We start from the raw sequence: 21,289 nt of genomic DNA, 5'->3' as shown, positions 1-21,289 counted from the left end.
ACAGGCTCGTCGAGTTTAAGAGGAAACGCCTAATTAGTTTTCAAACTGGTATAACTTTATCATATCTTCTACTTCACTGGGGAAATGTGCCGAATACGACGACTAATGATGACACCAATAAAAGAAGTAATCGTTTTCTTTATTTTGTGCTAAACATCAACTGCTATAGGCTCTTGAGTAGTAATGATGTGTTCCCCCTAAATGTGGCGGACCCTGTACTTTTAGTTGGTGCCGTGTGTAGCGCAGGTTTCTGAGGCAATTGGTGCCACGGCAAAGGGTGACGCTTCCAAGCTATTAGCATGTTAATTCATTGACCTTCTTTTCTGCTCGCAGGTGCTGGTGACATTTGTCCAGTTATTGTAGCGCATGTCACTAGTATACCATCATCCGCGTGTTTATCGTTATTGCATTGCCTCATGACCACGATGTTTGATACGTCTTTTACAATTCATCTGTGGTCGTACGTCGTCCACTCATCTGTACATCCGTCTTTTTAGGCATTTTAGTGATGTATTGACTTGTACGTCAGTACGTCGACCGACCGACCGACCGACCGACCGACCGACCGACCGACCGACCGACCGACCGACCGACCGACCGACCGACCGACCGACCGACCGACCGACCAACCGACGGACCAACAGAGTGTCTGACCAAATGATGGTCGGATCAATTAATAAACCAACTAGTTACCATACATTTGGAACATCTGGGATAGACAACGCAACCAGCCATTTGCTGTTACGATCGCGTTTCTTTATTATCTTTTTTCTTGTTGAAGCGATCCAATTACTACAATCAAAGTGAACTAATCTCGTCCAGATGAAGGTGGCACTCTTCTCGTCGTCTCAGAATTCAAGGATCAATTTTTCGCAGAATCAGAGAGCAGGCCCCGGGCCGGCTCTTACAGGTGTTTTCTAATCCGTGAGAATAATTCGCTCGATACCGTCCGAGAGCTGCGATAGACGACAGACCGGAACTGTTTTCCTTTGTTGATTGCTTCATCCTGTCCATGCACGGCTTATCAGCGTCACCGCAAAGCTGACGGTGCCACGTTCTCCACTTAGCACGTTCGCGCAGTCTACAACTACACTGCGGTCCAACCGGGCGACCTCGGTCGACGGGTCTTTCATTCGGCCGCGTATAGCCGACGGCGGCGACTTCATGAGTCAATCGGGTGGAAGCTGAAAAACGAAAGCGTCAAGGGGAAGGATAACTTGACGCGAACCGGAGCGTTTCCCGTTTGCGGTCGACAACGCCCTACAGGAAGTTCTCGCTTGATTATTTCGGTTAATCGGCCTGCACTGCCTTCTTTTTTCTTCTTTCACATTTCTTGGTGCGCAGATGGCCGACGGAATTCCAAGCCGCCTTGCAACGGTGGCGCAACTGAGCTCGCGCCGCGAGAGGAACTGGAGACGAATTCACAAAGCTTGTCTTTAGTCACTGCACTTCGCCATTGGCCAGCCGCTTTCGATAATAATATGTGCAACATCAGGGTTGGCTGAAACTTTTTTCTTATGAAGAATTCGTTGCGTAAAAGTGTGTTGTGAATGCGGGCCCTTAAACAGCCGTAAAAAATGGGCGCGTAAGAAACAGGGGCTGACTTCACAGAGCTCTTCGACCCATATTCACAAAAATCTCTTACGCTAGTTTTTGTTCGCAAGAGCAAATTTCAGCCAATCCTGATATGCTGGACATAATATTAGCGAAAGCGGCCAGCCAATGGTAATACGAACGCAAATAGCCAATGACAATTACGACCGCAATTCGGCCCATCTTTCGTAACTGTTCTTTGCGACTTAATAGCAGCATTTCCTAATAATAGACGAGCACCAGGATAGGGTAGAATTTGCTTTAGCAAAAGATTCTATCCTAAGAGTTTTTCCTGTATGCTGGCAGATGTGTCTGTATTGAGAGAAAAAAAAGCTCCTACAAACAGTTATAGCGTAAGTACTGTTTTGTTAATTCGATGTCTGGGCGAGTATTTCTGAAAGGGTGTGCACGCCAGGGATGGTTGTGGGAACAAGCGGTGGTCAATCATAAAAGCGGTAACGTTATTATTAGCGTAGGTAACCGTTTAGTGACAAACAGTTCGAGAAAACAAAAAGATCTGCGAATGCCGCTCCTTATGATTGAAAAATCGCTTCTACTCGCCGGTACTACACAAGTGGTACGAGAAACTCCATTGGACAGGGCTTGGGATTACTGTTGACGACCAGGAATTCTTCTAACGTACACCGTGACCACGGTGACCCAGGCCTCGGTGTTGTAGTGCTTGCATTAGTCGTCATTGGACTGCGGCAGCCTTAGCAACAAATAGAACTAACAACAACAGACAACTTTTGCGCTTAGCGTACGCAACAACGTTACTTACGCAAGCCAGGTGATTATCAACGTTGCTTACTTGCAGAACGTAACTGGAACTTTAAGCATTGGGTACTTACGCGCGCGTCTTTTGTCCTGCGTGAGGTATTTGGGCGCTCTTGCCGAGTGCTCCGGCGAGATGTCATTGCCAGCGAGAGCATCAGTGCGTTTCTAATGCATCGGGCGTTACTGGTGACGATGTGAGCGGTGACGGTGACTCTAATTTTGACCAAGTTTCTACAAAGCTGCACGAGGATGGGGCTCAGGAACAGGCTGCATTATATCAGCATATTGTAACAAATGCCAGGGTATTCACTCAGCCCGGGCCGTAGGGAACGGGCACTTGCAGAAGCACTGGGGTTCAAAGCTGATGGATTACGTTGTTGAACGGTATGATGAGTATGTTGAGTAAGTATGATGAGTAAAAAACAGGAAAAATATGGAGCCGATATTGTGTATATTCTATACAATACGAAGACACTGGGTTTCCCCCTTTCAGGATCAAATTAATTCTGTTCATTGTAAAAAATTGGTGTTTGCAATGTGAGATGTGCATGATCGTGGTAGTTAAAAAAATTAAAAATCTGTGCTCACACTTTTCAATCAAAAGTTAATAAATGCTTCCAATTGGAATCAGTGGGACTTGGTGGACTTGAAATGCGTCGTTTCAAGCAATACGTGAAAAGTCTATTTTAGATGAAAGTCTTTGAAGCAATTCTTTTCTTTGTTGAGGCAGAGGAGTGTGCCACACTTCTCGCACCGAATGCGGGAGTAAGATCACATTCTTCTCTATTTTTTTCTAGTTTGCGCAATGGCTTCTTTTTCATCGGACGTATCAATGTCACCTCGAGGGATCAGCACAAGCTTCGCGACTCCTTTCTTTTTCCAATAAAACTCACATGCGCTGATTGTCGCCATCTGTTCCGAAAGAAATTGTTTCGGTATTACGGAGGGATTTCCCCCCCAAAAGTTTATCTACACGGCATAAGCTCATATCAATGGCATAAAATCACAAAAAGCAGAGCAAGGCTCCACCAATAATACACGCTCCTGACGCGATAATGATCCATCAGGTTACACGCGCCCAAAACATGGCCAAGTACGGCATGAAAACGCCGTTTGAGCGCGAACAAACACGCGATTTCGTCAGTGAGGTAATGTCAATCGAAAATGTATCGCGTGAGTAGTCGGGGCCGCTACGTCCCAATGATTCCATTTGGAATCATCAAGATTCGCAAAGTCCTCCGGTACCCGCAAATACTTTTCGCCGAATAAGTTTACTTCGAAGAGATAGCATAGCACCTAGTAGTACAAATCCAACTGTTCGAGACAAAAATAAAATAATAGTCGGACCTATGCACAGTGAAAAGAAGAGGGGATCTCAGCGAATGGCAGGAACAGTGCAAGCGATTCTCTTATTTTTTTTCGTTCAGAGGTGACAGCACTTCCTTGAGTCTACCAGCTTGCCAGCATATGTAAAGCAAGGGATAAATGCGAGTTGTAGCGTAAGAACAACCTTTTTATTTTAACCCGGGGTTGCCCACTGAGCTACAAAATTGATGATTCCATTTGGAATCCCTGGGCCTTAAAGGGTTAAGCAGGGGATGATATCAAGTAGAGATGAGCGATATGCTCAGCTGCAATAGATGTAGTGACGCTTCATTAGTTCAAGCAGGCTATGTGACTATTTTTCGCCACCCCTGCAATCAGGCCGAATTAGACTGAAACTGTCTAATGTATTCAATAGCACAATGACACAGCCGCACTGAGCTAATCCGTTGGGCAAATGAACACAAGGCTACATTGCGCTTGGCGCGGAGTAAATAAAATGTTGGTGACCGATGCAAAAAAATTTCACGGCTTCTTTATCCACACGCGAAAGCACCGTGACATGCGTGACCAATGTTGAGCTTGGTGTCACGGGTTCAATCCCGGCATTTCGATGGGAAAGAAATGCAAAAAAAAAAAAAAACGTTCTTGTGCTCAGGTTTATGTTACCTATGTCAGAGATGGGACTGGTTGGTATACCATGATCAAACTTCATAGAGTCGATTTAGGTGGACGTTCAAGAACCGCAGGTGGTGAACATTAACCCGGAGTGGCTCCACTACGGCATGCCTCATAATCATGTCGAGATTTTGGATTCGCGCCACTCATAGAAACTTCCATTTCCTGCTACACTCATAAGAACAGAAGAGCAATCACAAAAATGACAGAGCGCCATTTAAAAAACAAGTAAAATTAAGCTTAAAGGCCACATGAGCAAATCACAAGTGCCACTAGAAACTCTAAAAGATTGAGCGCGAGATCATAAAATCATACGATAACCGAATCGCGAAGAATAACGAATTGCTTTCAAAGGCACACAATTAGGAATAATAATGCGTATACATTCTTTTAATATAAACTCAGACCAGTTTTCTTTCCGGCTACCTAGCTATGCACATATCCCACCAAAAATATGGTTCGATCCCGGAGATCACGCTCTCTCAGTATATTGGCCTTCGCCTCGGTACGTGCCGCTCTAGAATAAACTTCTTTGACGCCAATTTGGGTTACTTTGTATATGCCACCAGGTATGCGCGGACTTCACAGCAGCGCCGCGAGAAGGCGGAGCATGTCAAAAAAGAAGCGTGATAGAGGAGCCCGGAAGTAGTCACGCCACGTACATGACGCATTTGGACTACTCGCACACATGGATAGCCAATCAATCAATCAATCAATCAATCAATCAATCAATCAATCAATCAATCAATCAAGTTGTTTATTTCGTATTTGCAGTACATGGTTCATAGTATATATACAGAAGGAGGCCCAAAAGTCGAAACAGCAATTAGGCCTCCTAATTGTTGTTGATAAATTCTACCCAATTTTTAAAAATAATTCAAGCAGTTTTAGTTACATATACTTCCGCAATAGCAATGCAGCCAATCCTACTGTCAGAGGAGACTTGATGAGCCGCAAAAAAAAAAAAAAAAAAAAAAACAACACGAGACGTGGGTGGCGCCGCCGCCAGGGAAGCTACCGCATCAGATCGCCCACACGTCATAAATATTGATAGCATCTGCTAGAGTTGAGTCAATCGCTTACTGGCAGGGAATGACTCTGCTTTCTAATAGAACCAACGATTCCACCCGAAAGCTTTCGATGACTCGATAACTGATCACGCGACAAAAGGGCCCAAAAGGCGTCTATGCGTGTCTTTAGGCGATGCAACAGGCAATACGCAGTAGCGGAAGAAGACGAAGTTGTGAGCAGTGTAATGAAGGTCTTCTCCGTCAGGAGAAGGCAGTATAAGCTGTAAGATCCTAGTGTAACTGTATATGCTCCCCTAGGGGAGCAGAGTTGCGCATAGATCCGTCATCTTGACCGCCCACGCATGCGTGTTAGGCATAGAAGCCACTCCTATTGAATGCAGGATACGGCGCGGCTCAGCTGCCGAGTGTGCTTGCTCCTTCATTCCGCGAAGGCCAGATGGCGCGGCGGGCGGCAGTGCAGGCCTTAGAAACTCTATGGTGCAGGCGCAGCCGTGAAGTAGGCTTTCCCTCGAAAGGATGCGTTTTGCGCATGTGACCAGATTTGGCGAATAGGGGCGCGAGCGGCGCGTTCAATCAGATGCGAAACTCTGCTCCCCTTGGGGAGCGTATACAGTAACTCTACATATAAGAGCCTGCTGTTGTCGCGGCAATTAAGTTCAGAACAAGAGAAATCTCCGAAGCATGCTGATATTTTATTTTGCTAGACTATTCTTTGCTAACGGTCGCGTGCGTCGCCCTAATTTCCTAAGACCACTTTAGGTTATATTTCACATAGCCTGCAATATTCTCAAAATTAAACCGGAAGCAATTACGTATATGATATTCTTTCCGCATATTAGTTAAGACGCACGCAGAACTTTATGGAAGTGGTCTCACATTCTGCCCGTGCGCTGTCGAAAAATGTGGCGCTGATTTCATTTAGAGCGTTGTTTCGTCGCAGACAATAATAATAATAATAAAAAAAAACACTGTTGAAGTGCGTTTCAGGTACCGCAAGATGAAATGAAAATCTAGAATGCATCATCAACATGGTAACCCATGACATGATGTCTTATAGACATCTATGTGTTTAGGCAAATAAAACCGGTTTTTATTATTAAAGAGCAGCAAAAGAAAAATACACGGGCAGATGATTACGTTGTTGTACACATGTTGTTGCTTTCAGCGTCTAACCGTAATATATATATAAAAAAACATCAGTGTTTCATGTGAGCAACGTGCCAGAGCATAACAAGAATCAACTTGACGAGCGAAAACTTGCTTGACCTCTTTTCGGTTCTCAGGAGGTCAAGTCAATCAAAGCGGAGTTCAACGACTACCTCATCAATATAGCCACCTACGCGCATCCACGAATTATCCTGTTCTATTAAATTAACTTGTGTCTTAAAACTCACTCGCTTCGAGATGCTTCCCTAGGCGACGGGCATTCACTACGTCTAAGAATGGATTCGACAGTGAACGCTGATTAAGATCAATTTATGGGAACGAAAGAAACGCAGGAAAGTTGACGATCACTTCGTGCGCAGATAGGCGATCACGCGTCACAGGAAACGCACACTGGACGACTCTCGGAGGAAGTAATAAAAAACAACAACAAAAAACCAGAAAGCAAAATGCATTGAAAGTCGCCAATAGAGCTTGAAGCTGCCAGCGGGCATCGTTGCAGAGGCGTGGAATGGCGCACCCCGCGTACAAAACGCCACCGACGAAATAAAAAAGTAAAATCCGAGGCGAAACTAAACAAAAAAAAAAAAAAAGAAAAAACAAGAGAAAGAAGCCAAGGAAGGGGAAAGGACCCAACCGAAAGAAGGCAAGGAGAAAACAGGCTTTGATAAAGAAGGCAGTCGGACCAGACTTCTTGCACGATGCAGGAGCAGGTAGGTTACCTGGTTTCTGGTCCGCTGGTTGGGCCCCTCGCCGGATCACGTGACCCGTCTGCTCAGAAGAAAAAAGAAAACGTTCGCGAGAGGAGGAGGATGCTTGAAGAGCGAGTGAGTGACGAAGCGGTTCTTTGCCGTAGAACCTTTAGGGGCTCCGTGCTCCACCGGCTCTGATGAGGAGGGCAAGGGGGAGCTGTAAGGAGAAGGTCTAGAAAGGGGGGGGGGGGGGTGGTCTGTGGCGGCGGGCAAGACGGCGAAGGACCCGTTACGCGCAAAGCAGGTAACGGTGCTCGACCAAGTCGGATCGGTTCATCGTCGTTGCATACTGCTCCGTCTTGTCTCTCGTCCTCGAGAGCTCGGTTCGCCCTCCGTACGAGGCAGGAGGAAGACACCGGAACTACATCCAAAGCACGGAGTAGCGCGTGAGAGGTTGCGCGAAGACGTCAAACTTCTACCCTACGCTGTAGGCTGGAATAGCAGACGACGAATCCGTGCTTTCGAGAGCAGAAGGCAAATCCGAAACAAGAAGTCCGGACTTAGTTCTTAAGCGCAGCTCCTGCGAGAGCGCGCTCTCCGCGTCGTCTGCAAGTGAGCGCCTGGGCCTTGTCGTCTGCTGCGGGTCAGGTGGATAACAGTTGCTCGTCAACTACCCCGCACAGGGGGCCCCAAAGGACAGTGTCGTACTTGTGGCTGTGGCCTGATTGAAACGAAGGTCCTAGATAACTCCTCTATAGGGCTGATTTAAAATCTTTTTTTCTTTGCTCGTGCGTCGTGAAAAAGGACACCAGCTCCAAGGATCAAGCCTGTGTTACCCGTCGTCTGTCACGGTGTGTGTTATACTGTGAAAGCTCCTGCCAGTCGGGTTATCCGCCGCGTCGTATCAGGACTACCTGTTCACCACTGGATTCGGAAAGCATAGCACGCAGTTCTCTTTCATCATGGTAAGTTTTTGCCTTTTTAATTAGTTTGTCCACTTGCTGACGTCATTCACTCAGACGCTTTGCAGAGTGTCACGTGTGAAGTCTATGCTCGTCATGGCGACGTACCGATGAACTGCACTTGAAGACCTGGAATGATCGCGAATGAGAGAACAAAGAAGCTAACATAGAACGAGATTAAGAAATGAAATTGCACATGGACTAGTACTGCAGTGATGTAAACTGCAATTGTAAATCTGTGTTGGACGTGGATGCTGCAGTGTTATTCTTGTGGTTGCACGGAGATTGCCTGCTAGCAACCTTCGCCAGGTGCCGCAAAGCTAATCTAGCTTTATTTCTCTGTGTCAAACCAACATTTATCGCGAATCGGGGTTTACTCTAAATCGGCGTATCCGGTTTAACAGATTGCGGTATGCATTTCCATCGTGATATACAGGCAATGACTGTGGTCGGTTCATCTGTAGGCGGAAGTTTTTTTGAAGGGAGGTCAGGACGCATTCACTGAGGGCGCTGCCTGAATTTGATAATAAAGACGCTGTCCCTTCACTACATGAATTCAAAATATAGGGGATGGCTTCATCATCTTCTATTGGTTATGACTTCACGCTGTTTGCTATGAAGACGTGGGGGTTAGTATATTAAAATTAGAAGAAGGGAAGTTAGTAAGAACGTAACGGAGGAGCACAGGCAGCGTTTAGTACGTCAAACTGATTCGTGTGGTGTTTTAGAGCGCGGTGCATTAGCGACTCACGGTAGCAACACATTGAAACGTCAAAAACATCTAAGCAACGGGCCCTTTACTGTTTCTGAATGTCACCACTACCATTTTCCCGTCAATCCGTTGTAAGTTTTAATGAAGTAGTAATACTTCAAGACGCAGACATCTGGTTGTCTTCCGCACTTTCTACGCAAAAGACACGCGTAAACAATTCATGGGCTTCATGAGTAAGAATTTATGCTACATGGCTCGATGGCTCCAAACCGGGAATGGATACACAAATCTTTGCGCCAGTAAAAACTCTTTATTCTGCAAACATATATTCTTTTCGCTTATACAGCGCCCTTAGAAATTCATATTGAACTGCATGAGCTTGCAGAGTCCATCTTAATGGCCCATTTCAAACCACAGACTCAGCATCGACTAGAGCCTGTAAGCTTATTGCGTAATAGTTTGGCTCGGCTGTTCTCTAGATGATCCATGTCTTATATATAGAACAAGAGAAAAAAATGAATAAAATAAAATGCAGCAGTGGGAGAGAAGTGTCCTATAAGACGTCAATGGTTCATGTAGAGCCTTTCGCAAACTCCTCTTTTCTTAAGGGTTTATGTGAAGCGTTCGTCATCAAAAACTGGTCGACACCACTCCTTACGAAGCAGGCGTTCTATAGCGTCGAGTGACATTGTAACTGCTGCCAGAGTTCCTCATTGCAACTAACATTTAAGGCAACGTATCCCGGTACTAGGGATATCCGTAACCGGAGAAAACCGGTACAAAATTATGCGAGGGTATTAAGCAAACGCAACCAGGAATCAAATCAGTAGAGCGGTTCGAGGCCACCGAAGAAGAAAGAAAAAGAGCACCGTGCACGAGAAAAAAAAAATGTAGCGCTAGAAGTTTGTGCGCTCGAACCAGAGATCGTAGAAAGAGTTGCATTCGACGTGCGTCCGTCACGCTGTTGATCACCGCACACAGCTCTTCGTATTTTATTTTTTACTGGTTATTTATTCTTTTAGGTTTCCCTTTTACACTCTAGGCGGGGGTTTTCCAGTGCCGAGATTCGCAGCATGAAGTGACACACCGATTCTGTTTGGCGGGGAACCGGTCTATATATCGGTCTATTTTTGACGCGCAGTTCAAGCGGCGTCAGTTTATTTCTCTGTAGAGCTTTTCGAGACACGATTTTCCCGAAAATAGAAAAGAATGATATATAGAGAGAGAGGCTGCCCCGACGTGCCTCGAGCAACAGAAGGTTGATCGCTAATCTTTTTTTTTTCTCACTCGAATGCATGACGATGCCATCATGAAAAATACTGCCGTCGACCTCCGGAGCTGTCCAGTGCGGTCATAACTTTGACTGTACGAAGCACACCTTTTGTGGTTTCTTTCGCAAGGCGTTGTCATAAGGAGTACTGTAAGTAAATCAGTGAGAGGCCTATAGTTTTCCGGCGCTTTGAAGCACTTTCTTTATAGTGTGACGTTTGTGGCTGGACACAACCACTGCAGATCGAAAGTATCCACCGCAAACGCGAGGCTCAGAGCTCTTTGGCCAATTCACGGAGACTTCGGATGCGTCATCTCAGGTCCGGGCTACGAAAGGAGTGAGAACCAGCTCAGCTTCAAGTCTCAGGAGAGAGACTTATGGGAGCGAATCACTAGTTTAAATGGGAACGGCCTGGCAATTTGACTAACACGAGAAAAAATGACCTTTTTGTCGTACTTCATTTCGGTGACTCGCGTTTTTGTTACAAACTGGCATCAAACAAAAACGAAACGAAGAAAAATGGCGAACACGATATTCCTGAAAGCAGTTTTTTTCTTCTGTGTTTCCTTTAATATTAAGCGCGAATCAGTTCATTAATATGACACGCATCGAGCACCAAAGAAAACATGAAAGAGGAGCTACGTACTGCCGACGGTTGGCCGATCTTTCTCCAATGTTCGCCATTGGATACAAGCACTCGGCCTTATCCTGAAGCTTGCCGCTCGGAATGCTCTTCGATTACATCGCAACGGCTAAGGAAGCTTCCGAGTAGGCGGCTTAACGGGGGACTACACTAATCGGCATAACTAGAAGAACGAGTCCGGTAATTTGTTGATTAGTCGGGCCACGTGCTACCGTTAGTAATATTCCTGCTTTCATGCTGCGTTCAGTCGACCATTAATCTCTGCTTGGATGCTACCGTGTGCCCATTGTATATGTATGACAGTATATACAGCCGTGTGCCGTGCGGGGATGTTTCGAGGTGGCATCCGACGCTGTGAACGACGTTTCGAGCGTTGCAAACATTTCTTTAAGCCGCAGTGTGACGTCACTTCGGTCAATGGTTGCGTCCGTAGAATTAGGTTCTGAACAGTTTCTCGCATTGTGTTTTCACAGCTGCTTTTCCATATATTTTCTTTTATTCTGCTGCCTGATGCGAAATTTCATTGCATAAATACGTGTTCTCGAGGGCCCTTACTTCGCAAAATGAAGCATTTAATCACTGAATAAAAGCTCAGTGACACGAGAGGGGGAAGCCACTGGCGACAGAGAGTCGTGTTAGTGGCTTACGGTATTTTAACACGCATAGTCAATCGGATGAAAATGTAAGCTCATAATATTTCGATACTTGATAGTTGAAGTCATCGGGAATGATGACAGGGCAGCCAGTGTTCATAATGCTCTGACCCGTCTGCCGATTCTGCTTTTAAAACGCTGCAAAGAATAGCCGCTGGATATTTACAAAAAAAAAAAAAAAAAAAAAAAAAAACATACGAAGAAATAAACGAGTGGCTCCGGCTGTTTCATTAGAACACGGGCCTCAGTGTGTACGCAAAGAAAGGGCACCCGCTTGGACAAAAAGCACAACGGTCAAACAAGGAGCCCGTTTCAGCAATATACTCAACAGTACATCCATGGGAATTATAGTTGAGATCGAGACAGCAGAAGGGCAGCGCAAGTTGCTGCAACAAATCTTATTGCCAAAAGGAAACGAGGTATTTTTAAGCAGGATTACATTAAAGAACAAGTCTGCAAATGTGCTTATCCCTTCCAATTACTCACACCAGTCGCCCAGCTGGTAAGTGAGGTGTTAACTGTGTCCATGTACGTGATGCACAAAGTTCCTGCGCAAGGTTTTTCACAAGCCGCTCTAGCGGACACTGCGAATGCCGAAGTGCACGGAGAGAAAGCTTGCGTAATAGCTCCCGCCAAGGCGACCCCATTTGCCGGCAGCGCTCGATTAAAATTGCCACGCACCTCTTTCCGAACATGCGTTTAAAGGCGAGACGGCTGGAAGTTGCAGATGAAACGTTAGGGAGAGAGGGAAAGAAGATAATTATATGCTTGGAAGAAAACCGAATGTAAATGAAGACTACGTGTAAGCTATACAGAGTACACAGACGCGCACAAAATAGCGATAAATCTCTGATATGAAAGTTCACAACTTCGAGATCGTGTTTGCTTGCAGACGAGAATTATGGTTCATGCTTACACGTTCGTATCGCGCCGGTTCGTCGCAGTCCACGAAGAGATTGACCGACGCTTCAGTCTGAATTAATCAGTGTACATTATGCGTGGTACAAAAATACAGCTCGAAGGACACAACGCAGATAAGGCGGAACAGACAGGACGAGCTTTGACTAACAACTATACGGTTTATTCGAAACACATGTATTACAAGGGCAATGTTACACGAATGCGCATCTGCAAACGAGCCGTCTCGTTCCCGCTGTTTTCTTATTATTTGCTTTTTTTTCGCCACACTTTTACCACCGTTTCTAGCACGTCGCATAGGTATCCCTTCTAATAATTAGTGCAAACCCAGGCCGGTGCTCTCCGGTCTTAGTGAATTACTTAATTTCATAATTTTTGTATTTTACATGTACAATAATGTTGCTTAGGGTATTGTCATTCAAGGCCTTTGGTATTGACCTCTGTTAGAATAACCTACTCTGTTAATCATTATGTTTTTATATTTCTATCCATATGTAACAATGTCATTGTTTACATTATCGCGATTGTATAACCCCCTCTGTCTTGCCTCTTGGGCCGAGAGGGTATTGCAATAAATAAATAAATAAATAAATAAATAAATAAATAAATAAATAAATAAATAAATAAATAAATAAATAAATAAATATTCTCGCAAACTCTCGCGACGGTCGAGAAGCGTCCCGTGAGGAGCTGAGACCGAAATCGGGGGAGCAGTGTCACCCGACGAACCTTGCTTGCGGCGGCGGCGGCGGCGGGGACGGCACGGCCGGATTGAGGTTAATTTTCGGAGCGGCACTGAGGTTGTATTTTTTGTTTACTATCTTGTCTTTTTTTATCTCGTTCGTCTCGCCTCTCAACCGCAAATGCGCTGCCCCGCGGCGGCCGCGGCTAGCTGCGCGTTCAGAGGTCACCTGCGTCCTGCACTCCAAGAATCTGCTTTTAATATCTTGTTGTTGCACGTACTCTGACCGAGTGTAGGGTCACATCCTGTGCGCTGGATACATGCGATGCGTGGGCTAGCTCTCTGCTAAGTGTTACTGGTGCGTCCCGTTGTAGGGCACGAAGTAGGACCGGACCTGTAGAGTTAAAGGAACACGGAGTACACAACCCTATCTCTTATCGAACTGAGCCTTAAATTCTCGCAGAAGCAGGGCAGATCATCCTCAGCCGAGTTAAGTCGACTGCAGAAAAATGGCTTGCTCCTTGGTATCTCTGCTCGCGCCTGTTGTTCTGCGTCAACGAGCTTTATTTCACGAGTGAGAAGTTTTACAAATATCATCATTCGATTCTAGTTCGTTGCCGCACCAGTTGCGTTTCTCTTCGCTTTGACACTCACTCAATCACTGCGATGGATCGCTCGGTACATGAGCTGCTCGAGTCTATCTGTTCCTACAGATACCATGTGGAATATGTATCACCAGTAGAAATCCGACTATGTCGATATGGTCTCTGCGTTATTGTATGTCTTGCTCTTCGTTTGAATGACTCCGTTTTCGAGCACAGTACAATGCATACTGCGAAGAACAATTGCAGTTTTGAATCTCCCCGCATGTGTTCTTATTTCAATATATATATATATATATATATATATATATATATATATATATATATGTATGTATAAACCGGGTGATTCAGTGGTAAATGGAACGCTTCCTTAATTTCACACAGTACATACATGCATACATACATACATATTTAGGTCAACATGTTTGTCAAAGAGTCAAGGGTGTGGTTCAGGTTAACCCAGTATTTACACGCACTTGTAGCAGGGCTTTTCCATTCTAAAATTGTAGCGCGAAAAATCCCCGGTAATTGCCTTCGGTAAGCCTGGACGGTAATAGTGCTTCAGTTCTCATTCCTGAGTGAAACTGTAGGAAAATTCCCGGACCGCTTTGGAACCGGCAGAAAGTTCGGCCGGGGTCCTCTTTTAAGCGGGCCACGTTTAAGAAGGATGACACGGGGCGACAAAGGGGCACAGGCGAGGTGGCGCAAACCTGAAGCGCGAGCGTCAGATAAAAATGTGTTCCTTTAGTTTCGCTTATCATTCCTCTGTCTCTCGTGTAGCCCCGTACGGTGGTGATAAAGCTTAATTATAATGCGGGTGGCCGCTCGGCCTAGTACGGATAAGGTGCTGGCCGGGGAAACAGGACATGTCGACAGGTGCCAGATATCGAAAAAAAATGTACCCACCCGCATGGTTACACAATGCGGAGGAAGCCTGATATAAAGATCTATCCGCATACTGTAGCGGTTAGTGACCTGATTGGGAAAGGTGGATGTGCACCTCTGCCTACCGAGAAAATTTGCGCTTTCCGCGGTTTTAAATGGCGACTGTTGGCGCCATTGCAATAACATTGCTCTACATGACCATTTACAGCTGCATTTCAAAGTATAGCTTAATTTAATTACACAACGGAAGGGCATTTAGAGGGGCACAGTTTTTGAAATGCACACTGAGACGTAGAAAACAGCAACAGGAAGAACCATGACAGAGAAAGTAAGTAATCAAAGGTAATGTTACGAATAGCAAAACAAGCATAGTTATTTACGGGAACAAAAAAAAATGGTAAGGAGATTATCGAAACCTATCAGTGAAATAGCCACTCGAAAGAAACCTTGCGCTGCGTCCATTTAAGATAAGCGTAAGACGTATCGTCATGCACGCTACTTATACAATTAAATAAAAAAAGGGAGAACAAGTGCATTTCGTATCTAGCTTTCCAGCCATAGTTGAGTTCGGTGTTTCACCGGAGTACCACTCTGCTTACGACTCCAGGAGGTCACCGGCGCCCACTGCGCACCGAATGCAATGTTTCCGCCGCACGCATTACAAATTTGGGTGTGAGATTATTTGAAATTTCGAATACGAATGAAATAGGCTTGGTTATTGGAGTCGTATTGAACGAGAAAATTGTTTCGTGAACTGCTCATGAGCTCGAAGCATCAAGGACGCCTTCAAGTACGTACACTTCAAGTACATATTTGTTGTCGTTGTTTCTGCTATTTTACTTAATTTCTAAGTTGCGAGTCTGTGTTATTCTTACCACGCGCTAAACTGTAGTTTCTGGCATTTGTGTAGCCGCCGGAAACAAGCTCCTTCCGACCTCCTCCCCAGTTGCACGGTAGTCAACCCTACCTGCGTCTAAAGCAGGGGCGATCATAGCACACCGCAACGTGAAAACAGGAAAACGTGCTTAGTTGATTAGTTCACAGCGCATCAACCACTATCTCGAATTTACTTCTTTCCTATTTGTCTTTCCACCCGCGTGATTGGCATCTTCGCGAAAGCGTATATACGCCACGTATATAAGCAACCGTTCGAGGTCGCAGGGCAGAAGAAATCTTCACGCAACCAAAACAGAAGAAAGGACCGAAAATTCTCGATCACTTTTTTTCCTCCAGATGCCTCCGTTTTTCTTCGAGGCGCCGCGGAAAAAAACTGGCGCTGAATCCGCAAGCACTGCGACCGACGCAGATTGCGATCCAACCGTGCTCCGAATTGACAAACGCAGTGCGTTAGAGGCCGCAGCAATACGACCACACTCAAAGGCGTTTCTCCCTTTCCTGTCTGCCAGAAGGACTTTCAACAAAGTCGTAAAGATCTTCACATTTTGTTTTTGTTTTTTCAGTCTGGAGCCTAAAAATGCACGAGGCATGGTCGCCGAATGTTGTCTTCTCAGCATGCGTCGTGTGTGGCGCGTGTTTTCCACCGCAAATTGCTTCTCTCGTCCAGAGATTCATCCTGCAAACACGGCGACCAATTGGAAATTAAAGCATGCGAAAGGCCAAACGTGCTTTACATATATCCGGCCATTTCGAAGAGACATTCCGTCGGGGTACGCTTAGAATCGCGAAGCCTGAATACCTACATTTTTAGCGAGCCCTTAGCAGCGTCGTTAGAGGGGCTGGTCTAAAACACACGAAAACATTTCGAGGCAAATACCTCGTTAAGATTGTGTTGATAAAACTGACTGCGCCGGAGACTGTTTCGATGGACCGTGAATTCTCATGCTTCTAAGATGACGTGTAAGCATCCCACGTCGATACCGCCCCGCCATTGTTTACGTCCCCGATATGCCCAGCAGGTTAAACGTCTTACATTCCAAGGATTCACTGGAGGATGCCCTCACGGTAGACTTCGAATTAATTTTGATGCCTTGAGAGATCGTAAACATGGACTTAGTCTGAGTACACGAAAGTTATTTTGCAATCCGCCACTATCCATAGTGTGACCACTGCAGCAGGTTGTTGAACCCACGACCTCGGGCTCAGTTACAGACGGCTATAGCCAATGAGCCACAGGAATCCGATCGCCACCTTGAGGGAACCAGGGTGTTCGACCAGGGTGAAAAACGTCATGCGTCTATTACTTGCGGTTTCTTGAGCAGGTGTTTGAATCTTTGGAGGATTACAGCTGTCGTGTGTAAATCTTTTGTGTGAGAAAAACCAAGACGAAATCATTGAGGTCCCTGTACTGGAGGCCTGTCCTGCGGGCTAAAATGTAGCACCGCTGCGTTCGCACCCGTTTTATGTCATAAACACGCAGTTATAAAATGAGATTCGTTTGCGTGTTCGTGTGCTTCTCCGCGTGCAAACGAGTAATTCGCAGAACCAAAGAGGCTCTTGAGCATCGACGCTTCTAGGCTACCCGAAGATATGCTGCAGGCTCGTCGAAAGGCCGCGATGTGAAGGCCCACTGCGGGCTTACTCGCAACTAATAAATTGATCGCTCTATAGCCTCTGTAGTGCTGCACCGAATAAAGGTCGCAAAATACCGGAGCGCGGTGCGCAATGGGAACAGCTCGGCGCAACAGGAAATGTAGCAGGTCCTTTTCGACGCCCGAATGCAAGCCTGTAGGCAAGCGGCGGCATTTTGTGCCTGGGGAGCCCAGCAGTTCCTCAACGTACCAGCTGGAGCAGGAAAACAAAACAAATAAACTAAAGGAAAAAAAAAAAGCCAGCTGCAGAGGTCAGACAGCAGGAGTCGTACGGCTGGGAGCCGAGCGAACCATTACCCATGTGAGCGCCAGTTCTAACCCTCCCGCCTGCGTCAGTTTTGGCGGTGTATGGCTTTATGTATACATACGTGTAATCGACCTAATAATAGAACCACTGGAGTTCGACAGGAAAGACGAGGGGGGAGGCGGGAGATTATATGGAAGTTTAATGGTGTCAGCGCGTACGCTCACCGCGAAGTTTGCGAACACCGGTTACGGACCTCGTGATGTCTTCCTGGAGTCGTTGATGCCTTCCTTTTTGCCTTACCCTCCCCCGTGAGCTCGCGTGTAACGTTGACCATGCGAAGATCGTAGGGTTACGCTGATGATGAAGCCAACTGTTGTTGCTAGTATTGTCTTAATATTATCACTGTGTGGTGATTCGGGTCGTACGGGTTTATGTGCGTTTCAGGGCTATTCGCATCGAGACTTCATCATTATTTAGCCACGCAAGTCAACGGAGAACGATGGCGAGGAACACGTAGTGTAAATTAACCAGTTTTGTTTAATTGAAATGTCCGGTACGCAGAATGACAAGTTTGTGCACTTAATGACTAGGCACTGATATTAAGCAAGAATGGCAGATTCATCGTGTTCTCATCGAGAATTGCCTTTACATTGCTCATTCAAGTCAGAATTGTGTCTAAAGGAATGTTGGCAATAAAATAATACAGACAAGTGTGCGATGGTGAGAGCCAGTTATGTTCGTTCCTGACGGGCGTGCTTTTGCCAAAACATCGTAACAGTAAGCCTTCTATCTTCCACACACGTAGGCGGACGAATTGTGGCATACAGCAAGCATAAATGCAATTTCACGTGCCTAGTGCATGTCAATAGGACATTTCAGTCAGCCCGGCGAAATTAAAATCTGCCGGTGCAATGGACACCATTTTTTTTCTACTATGTTCACCTTTAACGCTGAGCTAACGGGAAGGTGTCTTCAACACAATACCTGCTTGGTGTCATCGTAGATATCGCCAAGCGTTATCCGCTTTTATAAATTGCTCTGTTTTGGCTTGTAAGTGAAACTAATTCTTATAAAGTATGGTGCTGTATGCGACTCTTCTTGAAAACCCTCACCGGCGTTTAACGGTGGTCTAGCAAAGATACATGGATACACCGTTTCGCCTGTGATCGTTTTCTTACAGCACTAGAAAAACAAAAGAAACAAAAAAAGCCACCACTGATGTTGAGTATTTGCATTCCTGCGTTCAGCCTGAGTCGAACGTGCTATAATGCAGCCAACCGGCTAAATATAGGCCGTTTTCATGTGGGCGTTTTCATCGCGTATACAGTAATCACGACTTAAAATTCCTTTCTGCACTTCGCCGTCATTGGAGATTCTGGGACCATGGCCGCATGCGTCGCTGGCGCGAAAGAGGCAGTTCGCGTGCTTTGGTGTAGTTACTTAAATGGCTGTCTACAGTCGTGCCGTTTACGATCTAGCTTGAGCACAGCACTGAATCTCTCCCTGCATTTTTTTCTCTCTGTCTATTAGTTACCCATTAGGAGAGCGAACCGGACGCTCATCTGGGTTGCAAAATTGCCTCACTTGTCGTTGCTTTCTCTCGCTCACCCTCGCCATCAAAAAGCAGCAGCAGGGTTGACATTTCACAATATTTGACATCGGTCGAGGAGGTTTCGTTGCATTGAACCGGACTTGGAGAGGGTACACGGGCAGAAGGGAAGACAGAAGCGCAGTCTTTCGACCGAAGGTTCTATATTTAGACACGTGATAATTACGTATAAAGCGGGACGCGCAAGAAATAAAAAATGAAGAAAAAAAGAAATAAAAAGAAAACGGTCGGAAAACAAACATCATCCAAAATTAGAAAAGCATCTGCATGCGTGCAACACTTGCGATTACACACGATCAAGGTATACACATTCTTCCTTTGGTGCAGGCATAAAATTGGGAAATTTTGCAGACACAACTTGGAATCGGCTAACGTTAAGACAGGAGAAATTGTAAATCGCTGGGAGACGCATGCGTCCTCAATGCACATAAAAATACGCTGATGACGATGACGACGACAATGATGATGACGATGATGACGATTCATCCTTTAGAGAAATAGAGGGCTGGCTTGCACGCACCGTCGCGTGCTCGCGAATGTGAGATATTTCAGCTATCTCTCGGGTACGCTGATTATTGTGCCTCATGACAATATTAGTATGTGCGAAATCGGGTGCGCAATCGCATGAACGACGATGGCTAGACAAACGGCAATTGGGGTTACCTTTTAGCGAGTGTTGTTCTTTCCGGTGTATGCTCACAGTCGAGGTAGTTATGTATACGGATTATAAACATTATTCCCCATTATAAACTAAGGGTCACACGATACGCTAATGCAAAGAAGGAGAACAGCACAAGCGTTTGCGATGTCATCTTTCCTCGTCTATCATGCTACTCCTAATTCTTTAATTCTTGACAGTTGTCCCACAATGCGCACCGAAGGCAGCTGCTTTAGAAGCTCGCACACAACAGAAAACTTCGTAGCCAGCAGGTTACCGCAGCCGGTGGCAGTAAGAAGACGGCATTCAGCTAATCGTTCGTCCACCTTCCAAGACCACCCCGAGTTCATCACGACGCATTATGTAGACGTCGTGCGCGTGCAATCCTCCGCGCCAGCCCAATCACCCACGCTACAAATGTACACGACCATTCCGCGGTCGCAGTTCACCGTCAAGCATTCGCCTTCCATGTCGGTAAAAGGAGGGGGCTCGCCATTCCACAGGCACAAAAAGGTCCGGCCATCGGTAAGGGACAGGCACCGCTACGACTTTCTCACGGTTCTCGCTCTCACGTTGAGTGCTTCCGCCCGGCGTCTATGTGTGTGTGTGTGTGCGTGTGCGTATGTACTTCCTTCCGTGGCCACTTCCTCTATTAGCACTCGTTGGGAAATTTTTCTGTCGGCGCTTCCTATAGCCCCCGGAGCGACCGTGGGACGTACTTCGGTTTAGGCAGCGGCTGGGCGTTTGGCGCAGACGTGGTGTTCGCATCTCATTGACTCTAGTGCTGTTCTCTCGCCTCCCTTGACCCCAGCGAGAACTTTCAATAAAGTTTTGTCTCTCTCTCTCTCTCGTAGCTATAAGCGTAGGGTAGCAAACCGGATCTTCTCCTCCGGTTAACCTCCTTGCCTTTCCCGTTTCTCCTGTCTGTCTCTATCTCCCTGTCGCGTAGCTATAATGTACTCGTGCTTCCATTCAGCAGTATGCATTGACGGCGTAGTTGGTGCGTATTCGTGATAAACTTTAGCGCAAGTACGGCTACACAGGAAGGAGACACATGGCTCACTCATGATTTCGGTGAAGTCACGATGGCTTCTGTGCGCATGTTCCTCGCATCTCATTTCTCATAAGTAGTGCTGTGACGCGGTAAATATGTCGGTTGAGAGTAGCGCACTTTTTTGTGTCGCTCTTTACGAGCTAAAGTTTATTACGAACTGCTTTAATTCTTTTTGCCTTAAACGCTTATAAACATGATGTAGGCAGTCTATAGGCGGTATATGTAATGCCTGACGAGCTAATTGGCATTTCTATCTGCTCTAGCGCTTTATACTAACATTTAAACAGACGGCCTATAGATGATAGTTAATTAAAAGTGCCTACGTAGAATGTACATATAAGAAAACTTTAGAGTTATAGAGTGCAGTAGTTTTATCAACTAAAGCTACCATACTAGCTACCATACGCAGTTCACAGAGATTTTCGATCGGCACAACGCATTGAAAGGGAAGTCATGAAAGAATGGAAGGCTCAAAATAGCTTTGTTTGATATGCTTTCGTCTCCTAGTAAAGAGTAAATCGTACACTTAACGCACATGTTGGCGTGTTGTTGCGTAGTATTCCTAATATAGTGGCGGCTCCTTGAAC

At 45.9% G+C, this 21,289-nt stretch overlaps 1 protein-coding gene across 1 annotated transcript in view; it reads left to right on the top strand.

Moving 5' to 3' along the window:
* Positions 1 to 7,538: 7,538 nt before the first annotated feature.
* The window catches only part of LOC119453428 (probable chitinase 10), a 174,305-nt gene continuing 160,554 nt past the window's right edge, over positions 7,539 to 21,289 (top strand). The window contains exon 1 of the mRNA XM_037715455.2: positions 7,539 to 8,223. Coding sequence (XP_037571383.1) covers positions 8,221 to 8,223 — 3 coding nt within the window. The 5' untranslated portion in view covers positions 7,539 to 8,220. The remainder of the gene's footprint in view (positions 8,224 to 21,289) is intronic.

This window comes from Dermacentor silvarum, chromosome 5 (genome assembly GCF_013339745.2).
Source record: "Dermacentor silvarum isolate Dsil-2018 chromosome 5, BIME_Dsil_1.4, whole genome shotgun sequence".
Lineage (NCBI taxonomy): Eukaryota > Metazoa > Arthropoda > Arachnida > Ixodida > Ixodidae > Dermacentor > Dermacentor silvarum.
This window is presented reverse-complemented; position numbering and strand designations above follow the sequence as displayed.